This window comes from Oryctolagus cuniculus, chromosome 9, assembly GCF_051225735.1.
Source record: "Oryctolagus cuniculus isolate XC-2025 breed Fujian yellow rabbit chromosome 9, ASM5122573v1, whole genome shotgun sequence".
NCBI classification, from domain to species: domain Eukaryota; kingdom Metazoa; phylum Chordata; class Mammalia; order Lagomorpha; family Leporidae; genus Oryctolagus; species Oryctolagus cuniculus.
Window position 1 is genome coordinate 119949537 of NC_142875.1, and position 21439 is coordinate 119970975.

General features: G+C 37.8%; 1 protein-coding gene across 37 annotated transcripts in view; it reads right to left on the bottom strand.

Moving 5' to 3' along the window:
- The window catches only part of C2CD5 (C2 calcium dependent domain containing 5), a 93098-nt gene that overhangs the window by 36806 nt on the left and 34853 nt on the right, over nucleotides 1–21439 (bottom strand). For 22 of the 37 annotated variants that reach the window (XM_002712710.6, XM_002712712.6, XM_070049482.2 and 19 more), the window contains 3 exons: nucleotides 7466–7580; nucleotides 5567–5662; nucleotides 1046–1237 (listed from right to left, as the gene is read on the bottom strand). In XM_002712710.6, coding sequence (XP_002712756.1) covers nucleotides 1046–1237; nucleotides 5567–5662; nucleotides 7466–7580 — 403 coding nt within the window. Of the gene's footprint in view, nucleotides 1–1045; nucleotides 1238–2045; nucleotides 3023–5566; nucleotides 5663–7465; nucleotides 7581–18722; nucleotides 18789–21439 lie in introns of those variants that run through there. The other 15 variants (XM_017343340.4, XM_008259546.5, XM_008259542.5 and 12 more) reach the window with 2 other exon arrangements.

The following is a 21439-nucleotide window of genomic DNA, read 5'->3' on the forward strand; positions in this document are numbered from 1 at the left end:
CTAGGACTTGAACTGGGGCAGGCGTTGGGCACAACGGTTAGCATGCTGCTGGGGATGCCTTCATCTCATGCTGGAGTGCCTGTGTTCAAGATCTGGCTCTGCTTCTGGTTTCAGCTTCCTGCTAATGTGCATCCTAGGAGGCAGATGATGCCTGAAGTACCTGGGTCCAAACCATGTGGGAGACCCACACTGAGTTCTAGGCTCTTGGCTTCAGCCTGACACAGCCTTGGCTATTGCAGCATTTCAGGAGTGAATCAGGGATGGATGATCTCTGCCAGTCTCTGTCTCACTGCAGTCCAAATCAAATGTAAATAAATTCTTTAAAAAGACAAAGAAACTCAATAGCTGAGCAGTAAAAGTAACACTACATGGCACAGTAGTGTTTATAAAAGGGAAAAATAGAGAGATTTCATTAATGATAATGTCATTAAATAAGTCAACACCAAGTCACATTCCAAGCCTGTAAGGTGGCTGGCGACGTGGCACAGCAGGTTAAGGAACCGCCCACAATGCCAGCATTTCATATGGGCAATGGTTCGAGTCCCAGCTGTTCTGCTTCCGATCCAGCTTCCCACTACTGAGTCTGGGAGGGTATTAGAAGATTGTCTAAATACTTGGCTTATGCCACCCCTGTGGAAGACCCGTATGGAGCTCTAGGATCCCGGCTTCAGTGTGGCACAGCCCTGGCCATTGTGGCCATTTGGGGAATGAATCAGTGGATGGAAGATCTCTTTCTTTTCCTCTGTCTCTGTGTCTCTGCTTTTCAAATAAATAAATAAATCTTTAAGAAAAAAAATCCCTAGCCCATAGCAAACTAATTAATAATCCCTATAATAATAAATATTTAATAAAATTTAAACACTTAAAATCTGCTTTTACACATAAACTTATTGGAGTTACATACAAAAGGTATTTTAATTCCCAATTTTACATGCAATAAAATACAAGCTTGGGACAGAACTGCCCAGGTTGTCTATAATCAAACAGGTTTATGATTCCACACATTCTTTTTTGGGGGTATTAAATACTGTTTTCACACACATACCTTGCTTGAATAAGACAACCTTTTCCAATAACGACTGCATCTGTTGGGAGGTCTATAGTTGTAAAGAGAACATCAGGAACTTTTTGTTTCCTGCAGTTATAGCAATATGTGAGATGAGCTGGAAATGGCATATTCAGTTCATCATATGGTATATGGCAAAATCCACAGCCGGCAGGCAAATTTTCTTCAAGCCTATATAAACACATTAAGAAAAAAATAAAACATTCTTGAAAAATCTTTTTATTTTAAAAAAACATGTGCTTGCGCTATTTGTGCAGAAACTACATACTTCTACCACAGCAGGCTATAAGAGCATTACTCTGACAAGAATGACAAATAACCATATCAGAACTTTACATTTTTCCTACAAGAGAAAAAGCTAATACAAGTTGACAATCATTAGCACCAATTCTATGTTTCATGACTTAACTGACAAAAACTACTACTGTCTCAAAGGTTTTTCTGTGAGATGCAAAAATATAAGTGTCTGGACAATAAGGGTAACATTTTCCCACCAGCTGACAAATATAACACAAAAAAATTCCTAATGAGAGAAAAAAGTTCAATCAGACAACCTAAAAATTGGAAAAAATTTCAACATAAAAATGAGAAACAAGGAAGTTAAAAATAGACATTCTAAATTTTTAATTCCCCAATGAATATTTGAACTATCCTGAAAAACAAAGCATTTGTTTCATAAATGACATACATATCATAAAGAAACAACAAATGAAATTCCCATAACCTCCCTATTCATTGTGAAACGGTTGTTGCCATGTACTGTTTGTGCATTCATTTTATAATGATCAAACATTTTTTTCATTCATTAAATTTGAGAAAGACAATATAACAGGAATGGAAACAGAGAGAAGTTCTAAAAAGAACTTCAGACTTTTGCACAGCCACATCTAGGGCTGTGGAAAGACATCCATCTTAATTTTCCCTAACCAGTGTTGTGGCTTAGCGGGTAAAGTGACCATCTGCAATGCTGACATCCCACCTGGACACCGGTTTGAGTCCTGGCTGCTCCACTTCTGATCCAACTCCCTGCTTAAGTGCCTGGGAAAGCAGCAAACGATCAATGAAGTGCTTGGGCCACTAGCGCAGCCCTGGCCATTGCAGCCATTTGGGGTCTACCTTTCAAATAAATAAATAAATAATTTTTTTAAAAATTAAGCAACCCACTAGAAGTTCAATATCCAGCTGCAGCTCTGGCCAGGCTCCTGATCCAGCTTCCTGCCCCTGCAGGGCCCGAAGTCCACAGCAATGATTCAGTAACTGAGATCCCGCCACCCACATGGGAGGTCAGGACCGAGTTCCCCATTCCTAACTCGGCCCCAGTCCAGCTCAGGGTCACTGCATACCCAGGGCCTCTGTTTCTCAAACAGGTAAATATTTTAAAAAGTTGTAACCTGGCTAGTAGGCAAATTAAAAAGGATCAAGGAAAGGAAAACTCATAACATATATACGTTAAGAGACAGGTCTAATTCAGACCTTATATGCTGCTTTACTCCATCTTTAGAATAACCTCCCAAAAATCACATTAAATCACTCCTAGATATTATTCTTTGACTGTGGAGATGACATTCTGCTGTATTAGAAACAATAAGGAAATCAGACTGCTCAGAGCTTAAATGAATAAGGTGTTCACCCCGACAGCCTCCTCTATGAAACCTGAGTAATCTACCTAGAAAAGCTTGCAGGGGTTTTTGAAGACTTAGAAAACTGTATCTAAACATACATCCTACTTCCAACGTAAAGCCTAGCAGACAACAACAAATACTGGTTCCTCTTAGCCTGAGATACTTGTCCCAACTTGCTAATTCAAACTAAGTAATTAAAACAGCAAATCTAGTATTTGGATTTCAGTCTGTTTGAATCCAAAGCTCCCATGTTACACTGGGGCCCAAGAGAATGAAAAGTGGAGCTACCTTTTTTTTTTTTTTTTTTTTTTTTTTGACAGGCAGAGTTAGACGGTGAGAGAGAGAAACAGAAAGTTCTTCCTTTCACTGGTTCACCCCGCAAATGGCTGCTATGGCTGGCGAACTGCACTGATCTGAAGCCAAGAGCCAGGTGCTTCCTCCTGGTCTCCCATGCGGGTGCAGGGCCCAAGCACTTGGGTCATCCTCCACTGCCTTCCCAGGCCACAGCGGAGAGCTGGACTAGAAGAGGAGCAACCGGGACAGAATCCGGCACCCCAACCGGGACTAGAACCCAGGGTACTGGCGCCGCAAGTGGAGGATTAGCCTAGTGAGCCGCGGTGCCGGCCAAGTGGAGCCACTTTTACCAAACACTTCAAGGGGGCCAGTGTTGTGGCACAGGTTAATCCTCTGCCTGTGGCGCCAGCATCCCATACGGGTGCCAGTTCTAGTCCCAGCTGCTCCTCTTCCAATCCAGCTCTCTACTATGGCCTGGGAAAGCAGTGGAAGATGGTCCAATTCCTTGAACCCCTGGAAGAAGTTCCTGGCTCCTGGCTTCAGATCAGCCCAGCTCCGGCCATTGCGGCCATTTGGGGATTAAACCAGCAGATGGAAGACTTTTTTGCCTCTCCCGCTCACTGTCTGTAACTATACATATCAAATAAAAAAAAAAATTTCACACAAAGGTGAACATAAGAGGTACTACATCAGAGGCACAAATGATTATGACAATTTCCGAAAGAATGGATTGCCCCTGAATACTGGGATCACAGGGAATTTTTTCTTCCTTCTACTCTCCTAGAGAGCACTAATAATTTCACAGAAGAAAAAAATGTTTTTTATTTTCTGAAGAAGACAATTGGCAGTATCCATCCAACTCACAATAAATAACCAACCAGCACAAAAAACAGTCACTTGTTCAATCAGTCTTCTTATCTATTCAAGAATAAAATCTACTGATGTGTAAGAACTATGGTGCAGCACTGGGACAACTGAATGACAGAGTTTTCCTAATGGAATATTCCAACCAGGAGCTGGCAAAGTAGTGCCACAGGTTAAGCTGCCACCTTTAACACACCAGCAGAGCGTGGGCTCCAGTCTGAGCTGCTCTGTTTCAGATCCAGCTCCCTGCTAACATGCCTGGGAATGCCAGCGGAAAAAGGCCCAGCTACTTGGATCAATGCCACTCACTTGACAGACCGACATGTAATTCCTGGTTTCGGCTTTGCCCAGCCCAACAACCATGATGGTCACAAGGGGAGTGAACCAGTGGATGGAAGATTTCTGTCTCTGTCACTCTGCCTTTCAAACAAATAACATAAAGCTTAAAAATATATTATTTCAGTCATTTATTTTATTTCAAAATCTTCCACTTTCATTTTCTATGTATAATGATCTCTGAGACTCTGGAATATTCAATTGTTCCATTTTAATACTGACAAAAGAAGAACGGCCAAACAAGCTTTCTTTGTTATACAGAGACTTGCAAACTTATACTCAAAGTGCATAGCTCAAAAATTATTTTTTACTTTCTTTACTGGTATATGAGAGTACTTCAAAAAGTTGGTGGAAAAAATGGAAATAAAATGTAAGTTTATTTTGATGTAAAAAGTATTTGATATCCATGCACAGCTTTTCATAATACACATTACAATGATTTTTTTGAAGATTGCTCCCACGAATAGATTTCAAAATTCAAAATCTGTTTCTGGAAAAGCAATTTTTAACATTTATGGAAATTAATATTTTAAGAGTTTACTGGGGGCCAATAATTAAATATGTAAAAATCTCATTTTATCTATTCACTTTCTCTTTCACAATATTAAAGTTACACTTCACTTTGCACGTTATTTTTTTTTTTAAAAAAAGATTTATTTACTTATTTGAAAGGCAGAATTGCATAGAGAGGTAGTGACAGAGAGGGAGAGAGAGAGAGAGAGATTTCTCATCTGCTGGTTCACTCCCCAAATGGCTGCAACAGCCAGGACTGTGCCAGGCTGAAGCCAGGAGCCAGGAGTATCTTATGGGCTTCCCATGTGGGTGCAGGGGCCCAAGCACTTGGGTCATCCTCCACTGTTCTCCCAGGTGCATTAACAGGGAGTTGGATAGGAAGTGGAGCAGCAGGATGTGAACTGGTGCCTATATGGAATGCCAGCACTGTACAAGGCAGCTTAACCCACTATGCCACAGTGCCAACCCCTCCACAAAGATTTTATAATTAATTTTGTATAATAGTGTGCTTTACTTTTATAAATTAAGCTTTTATTAAAAAACCTTTCTGTTTTTGGAGGCAAAAACAAAGGATAAAAAAGATAAAAATCAAAAACTTATTTCTGTAATGTGATACCAAAAAAATGCACAACTCAAATTCTTTAATTGGCAGTCATTACACATCACATATCAAAATATTAGAAATAATTTGTAGAATTCCATACTTCTCTGTTACCAGCATTATAAGTCACTGCAAAACCTGGTCCCGATTTCTGCATTGTACCATCATTAACAACCCACACAGAAAACTATCCCAGCTCTGAGAAAGCAAAAAAAGTCAACCTCTCCCTTCTCTGCCTTTATGGAAAATAAGCCAGGCTGCCATGACAACCTTTGTTCCAAACAGCCCTCCACGGTGCCCTCCTGCAGAAATCGAGGGTTCAGTACAGCCGCCGTCCCGGATGCAGATAAAATACAGACCTCTTCACTGTGGGAAAAAAAAAAAACACACACACACAACTTACTATCACTAGTCAATAAGACTGTGGAAAATGCTACATATCAAAATGATAACAAGAACAGCAATTTAAATTCAAGTTAATAAATACTCAATAATATCACAGAATTACCTCCTAAACCTAGAACAGAAAACAGAAGTATTTAATAGAATAGATAAGGCAAGAATTCTTTATAAATTCAAAACACCCTGGAATACCTCAATCATAAATGTAGTGTATCTGTCATGATTTTTCCAGTAGAATATAAATCTAGTGGCAAGAATTATGCCCTTTAAACTCATATCCCTAAAACCTGAAAATATGAGACTAAATCCATGAAGGAGACTATCCCCTGGGGAGGAACAGGTAGGATAAACAAGCATGATAAAGTCAGTAGTTAACACAAGTGGGACAGCTACCATGAGACAAGAACAGTTCAAGGGTGTAATACATGGCAGGCTAAAGAGACGAAAGGGCTCATGAAGATTAAAGAGCATGGCTCTGTAACACCCACATTTATGCTATTTTAAATATTGCTCTCTAACAAGAACAATCACTGCTAGAGCAGCAAATATGGCAATGAGAACTATCCAGTAATAAAAGGTAGGAAATTAAGATGGCACAAGGTCAGTTTCAAGTAGATATTAATCTATCAAGCCAGTATTAATTCTACCTTAAGGAAGAATTTAAAGTCGACAAAACAGTCAGCAAAGCTAGAACTAACATGAAGAACTGGGAAAACACTTGGTTAACATAAGGGTCCAGATCAGGCATTTGGTGCAACCGTTAGGGTGCCACCCAATCTTAGTCCCAGCTACTATGCCTTGGATCTGCCCTCCTGGTGATGCTGATTCTAGGAAGGCAGCAAATAACTGGGTTCCTAAAACCTACTCGGAGACCTGGAAAAAGTTCCAGGCCCCTGGCTTTAGCTTGGTCCAGCTCTGGTTGTTGCAGCCATTCAGGGAGTGAACCAGTAAATGGATGATCTCTCTGCCTCTGTCTTTCAAATAAAACTACAAAAAAAGATAAACATCCAAACAAACTAGATGTATATGAACAAACTGGTGTAAAAACATTAAGCTGTAATTTAAGAACACAACTTTGTTAGTTTCATGTATTTTAAGTGGCATAGTTTGGGGCCCTAATGACCATGGCTCAAAGTCAAGTGGAAATAGAGGATGAGATACTGAGAAACTACAATGCCAGGTACAACTGGAGGTGACAGCAGAGAAGCTACTGAAAGCTAGAGAAAGGCAGGAAAATGTTTTGGAGGTGGGTAAGTCTGAACAGTAGAATGGTGTGCACTTTAAAGCAGGAGAGGCTATCCAAATTAGAGAAGGAACTGAGAGCCAAGAGTAAGGAAGCCCCTTTTGAACTTGGCAGTGAAGAAGGATGTGTTGGCAAGACAATGAAGATACATTCAAACTTTATACTTTGCAGTGCATTTCCAACAGACCAAGGTTCCAAAGGTCCCAGGAGAGGGAGTTAGCAGATTCACAGATTCCAGAAAAACAGGCCCAGAGTTAACACTTGCTAGGTGCTAGAACATTCTCTTCTAATCACTCAAAAACCTTAACAAGTAGGAGATATTACTGCCTTTGTAATGTATAAATTGTGGGTCAAAGTAGTTGAGTAACCTTCCCAAAGTTTCACAGTGATTAAGTGGAAAACATGGCATACGAAACTTGATCCTGACCACTTCGCGTCTGTTTTCTTTATATCTGCATAAAGCTCTTCCTCTTTTCAAGACAATCTAAATGATGCACCTAGAAAATCAAGTTGTTATCATTTACCAGATGCTAGTTGATTCACTGTAGCCCACTACCGCATGACAGCCTAATGCTTTAGCATGTGATTTTATTTCTTGTCTTATCTCTGCCCACCACGCATCTCGAGTTTCTGGTTCATCTGAAAAATAAATTTTAAATCAATTCACCACTCAATAGCACATTGTGATATAAACACAAAATGTTTAAAATAAACATACTATGGAGGGTTAAAAAAAAAGGATTATCCTACAACAGATTTTCAAACCTCACATCTTTTAAATGCTACTCTTCAAAAAGTCTAAGACTTAATATTTTAAACTTAATCACTAAAAAAGAAACTGCCAAGCTCTATTTGCTTTTATTTAAGTAACACCTATAAGAGTGTATCTTATTATATACAACTTAAAATGTGGACCCAGAGTTTAGGATTATCATCTTAGTTGCGAGGAAATGCTATGTCTCAGCTCAGGGAGGGAACACCCTATGAGTCATACCCATAAATTTAATTTAAACCTGATTTCAACACTTCCTGGTATCTATTTTTTTAATCATCCACTATTTTGGGAGTTCTTTCCAAGGCAAAGATTTCCATGTTAAGAGAGAAAGCCATCCGTAGCCAAAATCTACAGAGATGGTGGTCTTACACAAAAGTTACAGGAAATAAAGGGACTAGCCATTCAAAAAAAAAGGGGGGAGGGGAAAGCAAACATTGAAAAGATTAATACAAATAATTTGGTTAATGTGTATAAGGATAACTTTAGATACAACATTATAAACTCCATATATGGCTCTATAATTTTAAAAAATGGCTTAGAACTACAGAACTAGGAAAGTCTAGTGTTTCCTATAATGGAGCATTGTTTAAGTGCAGCATTGGCCAGGCCACCTCCTAATCACTTGCATTTAGCTGCAAACTATAGTGACTGTCTCATCAAAGATGTTAAAAAGAGAAACAGTCTATAATTTGTATATCCTGATTTTTCTTTTTGTGGCCAGTTGCCACTGAGAACAACTTGAGACACAGAAATACTTAAACAACTTTTAATAGAAAGCTAAACTCTAACTACAAATTTTCCACATAAAGCATACCATTAAAACTGAAAAAACAATCTAAACACTTTCTATTTTTAGATCGCAGCATATACCTGATTTTCAAAAAAAAATGTTGTTCAAAATAAAGTAGAATAAGTAGAATTATACTCACTAGTAAAATAGCGAAGACAGCAAAGTAAAGAAAGATTAAGAGCCTTGTTATAGTTCACATTTCTAGGGTATGATTTTATTTCCTCCACAGGGAGGTTATCAGCAAAAGGGAGAATGAGGAGATAAGAGTCAGGACTACAAATGAAGCCAGTCAGTTCTTGCATTAAAGTTTTGGATCCAAGACAGAACTACCCGAAAACTTTCTTTCAGAAAAAAAGAAATGGAGACTTCAGGAAACTGAAGAAAAGTTCCAAATACAAAAAAAAAGAAAGACATAGAGAAGACTCCAATATTGTGTTAGCAATCAATATTATGTTGAGAAACAAGTGAACCAATTAAATGGACTTATTTTGTATATATACTACTGAGTTAAGGAATTTATTCATATTCCTAATTGAAATGTATACATTAACAGCACAGAAATGCTTTCAAATTCATTTTTTTCCTTCTAAAAGAGACCCTTGTAAACCAATTTCTATATATGTATATATGCATTAACATCATCCTATTCTAAAAGAAAATCTTTGAATTATCAAACTATTTTTCAAGTATACACTAATCAGTCAAATTATTTATGTTTATCAGGACACAAAATATGAATAATAATAAAAATACATCTACGTTTAGGAAATATTTTCCTGAAACACCACATGAAATAAAAGTTTAACTTTTCTTGAGCTAACTAGTAGAACCTCCTACTGATTTTTTAAACCATTCTTAAAGTTTAAAATAATATTTTCTAAAGCAAGTAACTGCATTCTGTTTTTATAGGAATAGATTTTCTCACACTAGGTTTGCCTAATAGCTGAACCACCAGAAATATATGTTTGAAAATGAAATTTACAAGAAGCAGTCTGTAACACTGTTTTAATAGCTAGTGAAAAATGGAGGGAACTATTGATTTTAGGTTTGAAACACATTTACTAGAAATGGCCAGCATGTCTAAATGGAAAAGTATAATAATTCCTGTGAGATACATGTAACCACATAGAATACAAAGTTCATTTACATCAAACTTACCTTGGAATGACACACAAAATAATCATAATTAAATCAAACACTATGAAAGAATAAGTGGCTGATTTAAAAAAATAAAGAAAACAGAAAACCAAAAAGCTGAATGTAGCGCAAGTGGAGCATTCATACTCTTCTGACAAATTCACAAGCAGCCTTTATTTTGACACATGAGCCACACAACTGCACATGGGGATGCCATTACTGTATTTAATAAACTATTTACAAGTGTAATAAAAAGCTAGAAAGAGTTACATAACATGGGAGCTCAGGAAGCAAATGGCATATGTCCACACTTTAGAATAGTTCTTCAATTTGGTTTTTGGCTACAGCAAAAGCTCAAGGAACAGAGGGTTTGCAAAGCAGATTCAGCATACAGGAGCCAGAAACAGTGGATATTTGGGCGCATGCTTGGATCAGGTGACAGTACGGACTGAAAACTATGGCAGCTCACTGAAATGGTCACAGAAAGGAATGGCCCTAGAGTTTAGGTGAAAGCAAGGCAAGCATACAGTAGGGAGCACTTAATCACACACTAGTGCTTGTGTTAACAGTAATCATCTACAACTGTGAAAATAAGCCTAAGAATGAGATCTCTCTCTCTCTCTCTCTCTCTCTCTCTATGTATATAGATAGGCTATTAAATTTAGGGGCTATTTAGAAAAACATTAAGACTAATCAGTTTACTCAATATTAAAGAAAAGTTAAATTTACCTTCAAAGCCTTTATTACACTCTTGCTAAAGATGAGCCACAGAATCTTCAGCCTAATTTATTACCAGTAAAAACTGAGAAATATAGAATTCAATCTCTACAACAGAATTTTTAAGGTTTAAAATTGCTACTACATTCTTATAGGAAACACAACAGTGAATCCAAATTGTTCTATTCACTCTATAAGAATACAAAATTGAGGATTTACCATATTTTATAAAAGGCAAGCGAGTGGCTTAAAAATTGATGACAACTACACTGCTACCCATAAAATTAAGCTCTTTGAAAGACATACAGCTGAGATGTGAGATCACATTTGATAAGAATTTCAAAGGTTCTTATAAAGGGAAAAAAACCTCTTCACTTTAAACACTATGTTCCTCCCAGTAATTCACAGAATTATTTTAAATTACAAAACGGTATCATTTAAAGAGAACTTAAAAGTTAATTGTTATAAAAATTATATTTCATTTTATTTTATGTTTTTGTTCTATAGGTCAAAACTCTTCATAGACAATCACAAATCTTTTAACATATCCTTTTAGTTGTAAGCTTGAACTGAACTTTAAATCAGTACTTCACTGATACCTCCTTTAGGACTAATGCTGACACATGTGGGTTGACATCAGAATTAATTCATTTGTACTACTGTTACTTTTCTGGAGCATGGCCACAGCCTGATATCTTGCCATCTATTTATTGTTTTATCATGTTTCTGAAGTGCAGGTGACACCGGTAAAAACTCCTAAAATAACAGTCTACACCTCAGAAAGTAAAGTAGTGAAGAACTCAACAAAATATGCCTTTATTAAACTCAATCCCCATGACATGTTAAGCAATTGCACACATCTATTTTTCCATAGTCCTGGGAGACAACAGATCCAATCTGGAAAATCTTTTATTTTGGTCAAAAGAAAAAAAGAAAAATCACTTGATATTCAACCTAATTTTTAACTGAGCAAGAAGAAATAAAGTGTCAGGTTGGATCAAATGAAGGTTTTCAATATAGTTATGTTACTACGGACAGCATGAAAAGCTATATCCTCAAAGACCTGAAAGTAATATTCCAACTGATAACTCTTGAAGAAGGCTAATTCCTCCAATGAAACAAATTTAAAAGTTTAGGTTTGAAGAAGTAAGCACCCTCAGACTGGGCAGGAATAATAACAGGCTGAGTTAAGAGTCTCATTAGAGTAAGTGGTGTTAAAACACAACGCAAACAGCAAGATCTAGTGACTTGGGTTGTTAGGCTGGCAACTGGGATATAACCTATGTTGGACCAAACTGGAGCCTTTTTTTATATCTAATATAAAAAATATCTGTTACTCTAAAATTACTAGTAGTATAAAAAAGCTCATGTATCATAATTGCTGTATTTATGCCTTCTCAAATTCTATTTACCTATTCCTTGAATATATCATTAAAATACTGAGAACCAAAAGTTGCTTAACTACTTTAGGCTTATTTTTTGCACACCTGCTTATGAGTACTTCTCAGATAAAGCAAAAAGATTAACTGCTAAGAATACTAGAATGCAAGTTCAAAGTGGGCCTACTACCTAACTCCATTTAACTAAAACCCACATACACATAGTATATCCTCAAATAGTCTAATAATTAGTCTAGGCTGTACGTGTCAACAGATGTCTGATTTATTTAACAATGGTATTCCTTCCACTATCCAACATGGTGCTCAACACATGGTAGGCATTCCACAAACATCTAATAAATAAAAAATTTCTACTTAAAAAAGTTAGATGAGGGATTGGTGTTGTGGCACGGGTTAAGCCTTTGCCTGACCCAAATGGTCACTTGTTCGAGTCCCAGCTGTCCCACTTCTGATCCAGCTCACTGCTAATGTGCCTGGAAAAGCACCACAAGATGGCCTAAGTGCTTGGGACCCTGTCCCCATGCAGAAGATTGGATGAGGAGGTTTCCTTTGGCCTGGCCCAGCCCTGACAACTGGGGCCATCTGGGGAATGAATCAGCGGACAGAGACCATTCCAACTCTCTCTGTCTCTCCCACTTTCAAATAAATAAATCTTTAAAATTATATGAGCTCACAGACTGACACGTGTATTGTAAAAATATCTGCTTATATTATTAGTTGCTTACCTTTTATAAAAATTATTCTAGAAAGAACTACACTTATTTTAACTATTAATAAGACTAATTTCTAAACAACTCACAATCTTAAGGCTAACAACAATAAGTTTTCTAATTTGAAACCACTAATTTCAATCTTGCCTCATCACTAGTAAAAGTGTATTATAGAGGGGGCCGGCGCTGTGGCGCACTGGGTTAAAGCCCTGTCCTGAAGTGCCGGCATTCCATAAGGGTGCCAGTTCAAATCTTGGCTGCCCAACTTCTGATCCAGCTCTCTGCTGTGGCTTGGGAAAGCAGTGGAAGATGGCCCAAGAGGGAGATCCACAAGAAGCTCTTGGCTCCTGAATTTGGGTTGGCTCAGCTCCGGCCATTGCAGCCATTTGGGGAGTGAACCAGCAGATGGAAGACCTCTCTCTCTCTCTCTCTCTCTCTCTAACTCTTTCAAATAAATATAAATAAAACTAAAAGAAAAGTTTATTAAAACATCTAGAATATTTTAGATACAATACATCCTAAAATCTTAGACCTGTCTAAAAACATATTTTAAAAATTTTTTAAAATATTCTCTAACATTTGGGACAGGCATTATGGCAAAGCAGGTAAAGCCTGAGACTCTGGCATCCCATATGAGCGCTGGCTGCTCCACTTCTAATCCAGCTCCCTGCTGAAGTGCCTGGGAAAGCAGCAGAGGACGGCCCAAGTACTTGGGAGATCTGGAAGGAGCTTGGCTCCTTCTTCTGAAAGATCTTCTGGAAAGATCTTGGCTCTGGGCTTCAGAGTGGCCCAACTCCAGTCATTGTGGCCATCTGAAAAGTGAACCAGTGGATGGAAAATCTCTCTGTAACCCTGCTTGTCAAATAAATAACTTAAAAAAAAAAAAAAAAAAAAAAAACTCTTAACTGTATTTTTTTTAAAATAAAATGTATCTAATTTTTAACAATTTGTTTTACTTAAGAATTTTTTTAAAAGTATTTATTTGAATCACCCAGAGAGTAGAGATAGCGCGGGGAAGCGGGGGGAGGCCTTCCATTCACTGGTTCACTCCCCAAATGGCCACAATGGCCAGAGCTGATCTGATCTGAAGCCAGGAGCCATGAGCTTCTTCCAGGTCTCCCATGCCGGTACAAGGGCTCAAGGACTGGGGCTATCCTCCACTGCTCTCCCAGGCACATTAGCAGGGAGTCAGATTGGAAGTGGAGCAGCCAGGACTCGAATCGGCACCCATATGGGATGCTAGCACTACATGCCAGGGCTTTAACCCACTGTGCCACAGCGCTGGCGCCTACTTGACTTTTAAGGATTTAAAACATCATGTTAAAAATATTAAGTTTGGAAGTTATTTCAAACTAATATATGATTGTATTTTCAACACACATTATATAACCACTTTATATTCTCTCTTGCAAGTTTCTAAAAAAAAAAAAAAAAAAAAAACACCAAACCTAAGCTTGACATGTATCCTATACAAAGAAAGAATAACAAACTTTTCTCAACTATACCAAGACTACTGCTGATTAAAACCTTGAGAAACAGTAAGTTTCGAGTATTAAAATGCATTCTTGAAATATTTTTCACAAATAAACTTTCAAAAACACACTGAGTTTCCAAACGATAGGACTCAATACCTCACTGAAATTTTAGATTTGTAAGTATATGGGATTCTCTGTCTCTCATCCCTCTCAGATAAACACTGCTAATTTGACATTCCAAATATTTCATGAATTTATGATGTCTTTTGGGATGCCTGTATCCCACACATGATTGCCCAGTTTGAGACTCAACTGTTCCACATTTCTGATCCAGCTTCCTGCTAATGTGCCTAGGAGGCAGCAGATGATGACCCAAGGACTTGGATTCCTGCCACTCATGTGGTTCCTGCCACTCATGTGGTTCCTGGCTCCTGGCATCAGCCTTGGCCAGCCCACCGCTGTTGCAGGCCTGGGAGAAATGAACCAGCAGACAGAAGGATCTTTTTCTATCTCTGTCTCTCCACTTTCTTATCACTCTACCACCACCTACAATGCTGGCATCCCATATGGCTGCCATTTTGAATCCTAGCTCCTCCACTTCTGATCCAGCTCCCTGTTAATGCACCTGGGAAAGCAGTGGAGGATGGCCCAATTGCTTGGGCCCCTGCACCCATGTGGGATATCAGGAGGAAGCGCCTGGCTCCTAGCTCTTGGCTCCTGGCTCTGGTCTGGCCTAGTCCGGCCTGCTGTGGCCATTTGGAGAGTGAACCAATGGACAGAAAACCTCTCTCTCTCCTTCTCTCTCTGTAACTGACTTTGAAATAAATTAAACAAATGTTTAAAAATAAATAAATATCAGAGGCAGCACTGTGGCATGGCGGGTAAAGCTGCTGCCTGCAGTGCTGGCATCCCATACGGGCACCAGTTTGAGTCCTGGCTGCTCCACTTCCAATCCAACTCTCTGCTTTGGCCTGGGAAAGCAGTAGAAGATGGGCCAAGTCTTTGGGCACCTAAACCCACAGGGGATATCTGGAAGAAGCTCCTGGCTCCTGGCTTTGGATTAGCTCAGCTCCAGCCACTGCAGACAATTGGGGAGTTAATCAGTGGATGGAAGACCTCTCTCTCTCTTTCTGGCTCTCCTTCTCTGTGTAACTCTGACTTTCAAATAAATAGATAAGTCTTTAAAAATAAATAAACAAACCCATTCTGCATCCATCCTATAATCAATAGCACAACGCAGATATGACCACAGGCTACCCTATGCTATTCCCACGCACTCCTATTCCTGGCATGCCACAAACAAGATCTGCAAGTGCTGTGGCAAGATTCATCTTGTCTTTCTCAAAATCTATTATCAAACCAGAAACTTAAGAAGATAAGAAAAAGTATTATTTTTAAAATAAGTTCTTGGAAGGGGTTCCTTCCTCCTGTTCTAAAAAGTATTTTCTCTCAGTTTAGTTAACACAAACTAAGACAGTAAAAGAGGAGAAAATGAGATGGGAGAAAAAAGCTAACTAAAAAACTAGCCACATCATTTTGTTGTTCTCTGTGGCAAACAATTTATTCAGTATGAAGCAACCATGTAAACATCATCAAAGGATATGGTACAAATGCTTGAAGTTTCAGAACCACACTCCCATATTGACATGGGCCTTAACATAACTGTCTGAAACATATAAATCTGTGTGATTCTCCAATATTCCTTCAAATCTGACTTCCCTGACATTGTCAGTTGTGCCTTCCTCTTTAACTCTAAGTCACATCACACCACACCACACAGAAAACCATTTAACGATTCTCTATCCTCTAACTTAAGAGTTTCATGAATGTGGGGGACTGGTAACTTTTGTACTCTACCACCAAGCAAACTGCACAGAACTAAATAAATTCCAATAAGGCCATGCATCCTTTAACCAGTGCATCATTAGGCGACTTGATCACTGTGTGAATATCTTAGAGTGTGCTTACACAGACTAAGATGCCTATGATATCACTAGGCAATATAATTCTAAGGGACCACTGCTGTACATACAGTGTATTGCTGACCACAACATTATTATGTAGCCTGTGGTTGTGTATGGTATACATGTTACATACCAGATCTTATCAAACACTGTGTGATATATTTTCCTGTATCTTTCCATCTTTTGTTTCTGAGATAAAAAAAAAAACCTAAAAACTATTAAGTATATTCAATATGGTATTGTTTCTTTTTCTTTTCTCTTTGAAGGCTTATCATGAAACTGATAATGCAGTATATGAAATGGTGTCAGGCAATCTAGAAAACATAGTTTAATACCAAAATCAGCTTTATTTCTGAAGATGTACTATTACTATAAAGATTATAATGCCTCATCAAGAGCTATGACAACACTGAAAGTGTCATCTTTTAAGGCCTTTTAATATTCTACAGTTTATATCCATTTTATTTAATACATTTCCTATCTGACACTATTTTAAATGATGGCAAGATATGCTGTTTCATCAACCACATTTTCCTTGCCAAACTGTAATTCTGCTTGCATGAGACAATGTCCTTTTTATTCCTCTAAGAATTAGTTTTTTGCTATATCTACTTTCAAACTATTCTATCATCTGACAAACACACACATCACCCTAAACACCTTTGTCCCAACTACAGTTCCTTAAATTATTAATCATCAGTGTGCTCTCAACTTTTTTTCTACATCCTTCTCTCTTCCCAATATTCTAATTTGCCCATTTTTTTTTTTAAGATTTATTTTATTTATTTGAAAGACAGAGTTACAGAGAGAGGTAGACACAGAGAAAGGTCTTCCATCTACTGGTTCACTCCCGAGATGGCTACAACAGCTGGAGCTGAGCCAATCCGAAGTCAGGAGCCAGGAGCTTCTTCTGGGTCTCCAACATGGGTGCAGGGGCCCAAGGACCCTCTACCGCTTTCCCAGGCCATAACAGAGAGCTGTAACAGAGAGCTGTATCAGTAGAGGAGCAGCCGGGACTAGAACCAGAGCCCATATGGGATGCTGGTGCCTCAGGCCAGGGCTTTAACTGGCAGCACCATAGGGCCAGCCCCTGTCGTTGGTTTTAAAAATATATTCTTACTTTGTGAAAGAAACCAGCAAGGTATGTTTTAATTTCTCACCATAAAGCAACAACAAGGGGTCAAAACTGTAGCATAGTGCTTGGATCCCACCACTCATGTGGGAGACCCAGATGGAGTTCCAGGCTTCCTGGATTCCGCCTGACCCAGCCCTGGCTGTCGTGGTCATGTGAGGAATGAACCAGTGGATAGAAGATCTTTTTCTGTCTCTCCATATCTCTCTCTCTAACTCAGACTTTCAAATAAAGAGATCTTAAAGAAAAAAGCAATAATGAAATGTTGACATGTTATACTAAAAATGATCACTTTAATTCTAATCAACAACAGCATGTTTGCAAACTTATGGTAAATAGGGATAATGGCCTGCAGATAACCCAACTGATCCCAGGCTCCCTCTGCAAAGGCTGCACCTGGTCAGATTAAACTGAGATAAATCTGCATGGTGACCAGGAGTTACTGCATAGCAACCATTCATGACTTACTTCAGAACTTACATCTTGGCACTTTAACAAATAATGTTTATAGTATTAAGCAGATGACGGGGGCTGGCACTGTGACACAGCGGGTAAGGCTGCTGCCTAAGATGTCAGTCAGCACCCCATGTGGGCACTGGTTCAAGTCCCGGCTGCTCTACTTCCAATGCAGCTCTCTGCTGTGGCCTGGGAAAGCAATGGAAAATGGCCCAAGTCCTTGGTCCCCTGCACCCACATAGGGGACCTGGAGGAGGCTCTTGGCTGTTGCAGCCATCTGGGGAGTGAACCAGCAGATGGAAGACCTCTCTCTTCCTTTGCTTTTGCCTCTGTGTAACTCTGCCTTTCAAGTAAATAAATAAATCTTAAAAGAAAAAAAAAGATGATGAGATATTATCTAAAATGCTGAGTCACCTGATGTCTTTGTTTTTGTGTAATACACACTTTTTGACACAAAGAACTTGAGGCAAAATATGAGCTTCAAATAAGCAAGTTGGTCTATAATTTAAAAAGGCAATTAAAAATTACGTATTTACATTACTGAGAATACGCTTTTAGCAAAATGAAAAAATTGACCTTGCTTCTAAACCATTTCATCAGCTGTAAAGGTAAAAACTACACTATATCCATATGTAAAATTACTTAAAAAATTACATTCTCATGTGGTAGGGGAAGATGGACAGCTTATGAAAGTTATTTAATCCCCCCAAAAATATACTCTTAGTTACTATATTTTAGAACACTTCCTGAATTTTAAAGAAAAATGCTAACAATTATACTTTTATAGTGTCTTAATAGAACACTAAATATATTCTATTCAAATCTAAATATACAGCTTAAATATACTTTAAGTTTTATCAGACTAGTTATTACTCATAGTTAAATGTTTGCTCAACCATAAAGCTAATGTCCATGTTATTTACGTATGAAAAAAACTGCCCAAAATGTAATAAAAATAATTTAAAATTATCATCTTGAAAATTTATCACCTAAAAAAAGTAATTCATAACTTACGGTATTTCTATAGTTTTGATTAATTTTGTTTTAATTAATACATTTTATAATTGCATTTCCATGGAAGTTGCATTATTACATACATATTGCAGAATGTATCTGTATAACTGAATTGACATTAAGCCTATTTAATCTAGAACATTTCTAAAAACTTCACTGAGCTGCCATAATTTTTGTCAGCATATGTAGTACTGAATGACCATTAAAATACCTGAATTGAAACTATTCCAGTCTAGTAGTTTGTAAGATCTTGTGTTACCCATAATTCCGACAAAGGCTGAGTTCAAAACAGCAAATTAGTAGATCAGTTTTAGGTGCAGAATAGTAGGAATAAAACAAAACAAAAAAACACTAGAAACAAGAACACAATTGACAACATCACTGGACAGGAACTGGAAAGACACAGATAGCAGAGTTAATAAGAAGTAGAAATAGAAAGGGAAAGAAGAAGCATGCTATAGTAATCTACCATTAACTAGTCTAATTATTAGTTAATTTTTAAAACCACCCCATTCTTTCCCTTGTTGTATGTTCCTGTTTGGTAAATATTTAACAAAGGACTAAGTTCTAAAGACAAAAATCTCGAAATTATAATCTATAGAGTTAGCAGGTAGTCATGGTTTTACACTAAGACTTTTTTACCCTTCTATACTGAGAGTGAAAAAAAAATTTCCCATATTCACTAGTCAAAAAATAGCTGCAAGACTCATCTGAGAATGCAAACACAGTACTTTAAATATCAGCATGTGCATCTCAATGCACCCTAAGTTTCTCTCAACAGAGTAGCAGTGTCACAAAAGTACTGCTTCATCATTATGGGAATTTCACTGTTTTAACATTTAGCTTCAACAAATTTAAGTTTTTTTTTTTTTTAAACAGATAACTACTTCAGGGGCCTTGAGGTTAATAAATGGTCTTAAGAAAATATTTCTTTTTAGTTAACAATACATACATAAAAACAATCCAAAGAATTAGAATCTTTTAAACCAAATTAATTTTGGAACTATTAGAATATATAATTGATACATATTTAACTAAAAAGGAAAGAAAATACATTTATTTTTATAAACATTAACAGCATTTATATCTGTATGTCCATAACCATTTTGGAAACAGTTCATTCATAACAGCTTTTCTACCTGTGAATAGAAAAAATATTCTGAAAGGGAAGGAAAAAGAGAGAATGGGTAGTTCCGGAAATTAAAAACACAGAGCATATTCTGTAATAAGGATTCTCTTTGGTTTTGCCCTGGACCTGGATTCTTACATTTGTTTTACGCAATTAGAATGAACTGGCAGGTATGGCAAACACCAAAGAGCAGTTTTTTAAATAAAAAACTCGTGACAATTTAAAAAGAGCTCTACACTTAAAAGCTTATTTAAGTGACCTTCATTTGTTCTCCCAGACTCTGCTGCTTACTCAGAGTATATGGAAGTAACAAAATAAAATCAAAGTATTTTCAATAAACAGAAGACGTCACCAACAACTGCATATATTCCAAAACCATTTTTGTAGCTACTGTATCAGGTGACGCAATTTCTTAAAATACTTGATCAAAGGTCCATAGAAATACAAGTAGCTGGTCTTGGGTAACACAGATAATGTGAGGTATTGTAACTTAGTATTTGCTTGCATGTTTTAAATAATTTAAGTTCCCACACAGAAAGATGTAGAACTTGGCACAGCCTACAAGATTTCAGTACATGAAACTAGCATCAGTCTCATTTTTTCATTACTTGCTACAGAATATACAAATACTATAATAAAGAAAAATTCTTCAATTGACTAGAATAAGAAACAAGGAACAAAATTAAACAGAGACAAAAAAAGGAATGCTGATGCTTAAAAGGTATTTGTTTAGCCTTAGAATTACATAATCCTGGCTAGCACTGCTTTTCTGAATTCCTATTCATGTCCATCATGTCCAGAAGAACTCCATTTTGCTTCTCTGTAATTAATTCAAGTGACATCAAATCGCAGGGCACAAGTTTTTTGTTTGTTTGTTTGTTTTAAATTTTAAAGGACAGAAATACTCTCTATCCTCAAACTCACTATGCAATGAATGTCTTCCATCCAATGACTTCAAAGCATTTCACACTCCTTTTTATAGTTGTCAATACAAACCTCATAAAGAGGTTACTGAGAATGATAATGTAAGATATTAACATAATTTCTGACTTCAGGGATGTCTTCAATATAATAACTCATTTGAGCAAATGACTGAGCATCCAGTCAGTGATATGCAAGAACACATTTCATTCAAAAAGTTCCGGCCGGCGCCGTGGCTCAATAGGCTAATCCTCCACCTTGCGGCGCCGGCACACCGGGTTCTAGTCCCGGTCAGGGCGCCGGATTCTGTCCCGGTTGCCCCTCTTCCAGGCCAGCTCTCTGCTATGGCCAGGGAGTGCAGTGGAGGATGGCCCAGGTGCTTGGGCCCTGCACCCCATGGGAGACCAGGAAAAGCACCTGGATCCTGGCTCCTGCCATCGGATCAGCGTGGTGCGCCGGCTGCAGCGGCGGCCATTGGAGGGTGAACCAACGGCAAAGGAAGACCTTTCTCTCTGTCTCTCTCTCTCACTGTCCACTCTGCCTGTCAAAAAAAAAAAAAAAAAAAAGTTCCTACCATTTATCACGATCATTTTAGATTAAGAACAATCACCAAAGTATTTCCAATTCAAAGGTCTAAAATTAGTTGGACATTGATTGCTACCTCTTTTAAAATTATGGCCCAGGTTTTAAACAAGGGAACTACTATTCTTGTTTATTACGTGAATCAAACAAATAGCTACATAAGAGAAACTAAGGAGTCAGATGCTAGGAGGCTGTTGATTTTTTTAATTTTTAGATCCTCTACACAGTGTTTACAATTACATTTTAAAAGAATGCCTTTTTGGGAGCCAGTGCTGTGGCAAAGGGGTAATGCAGCC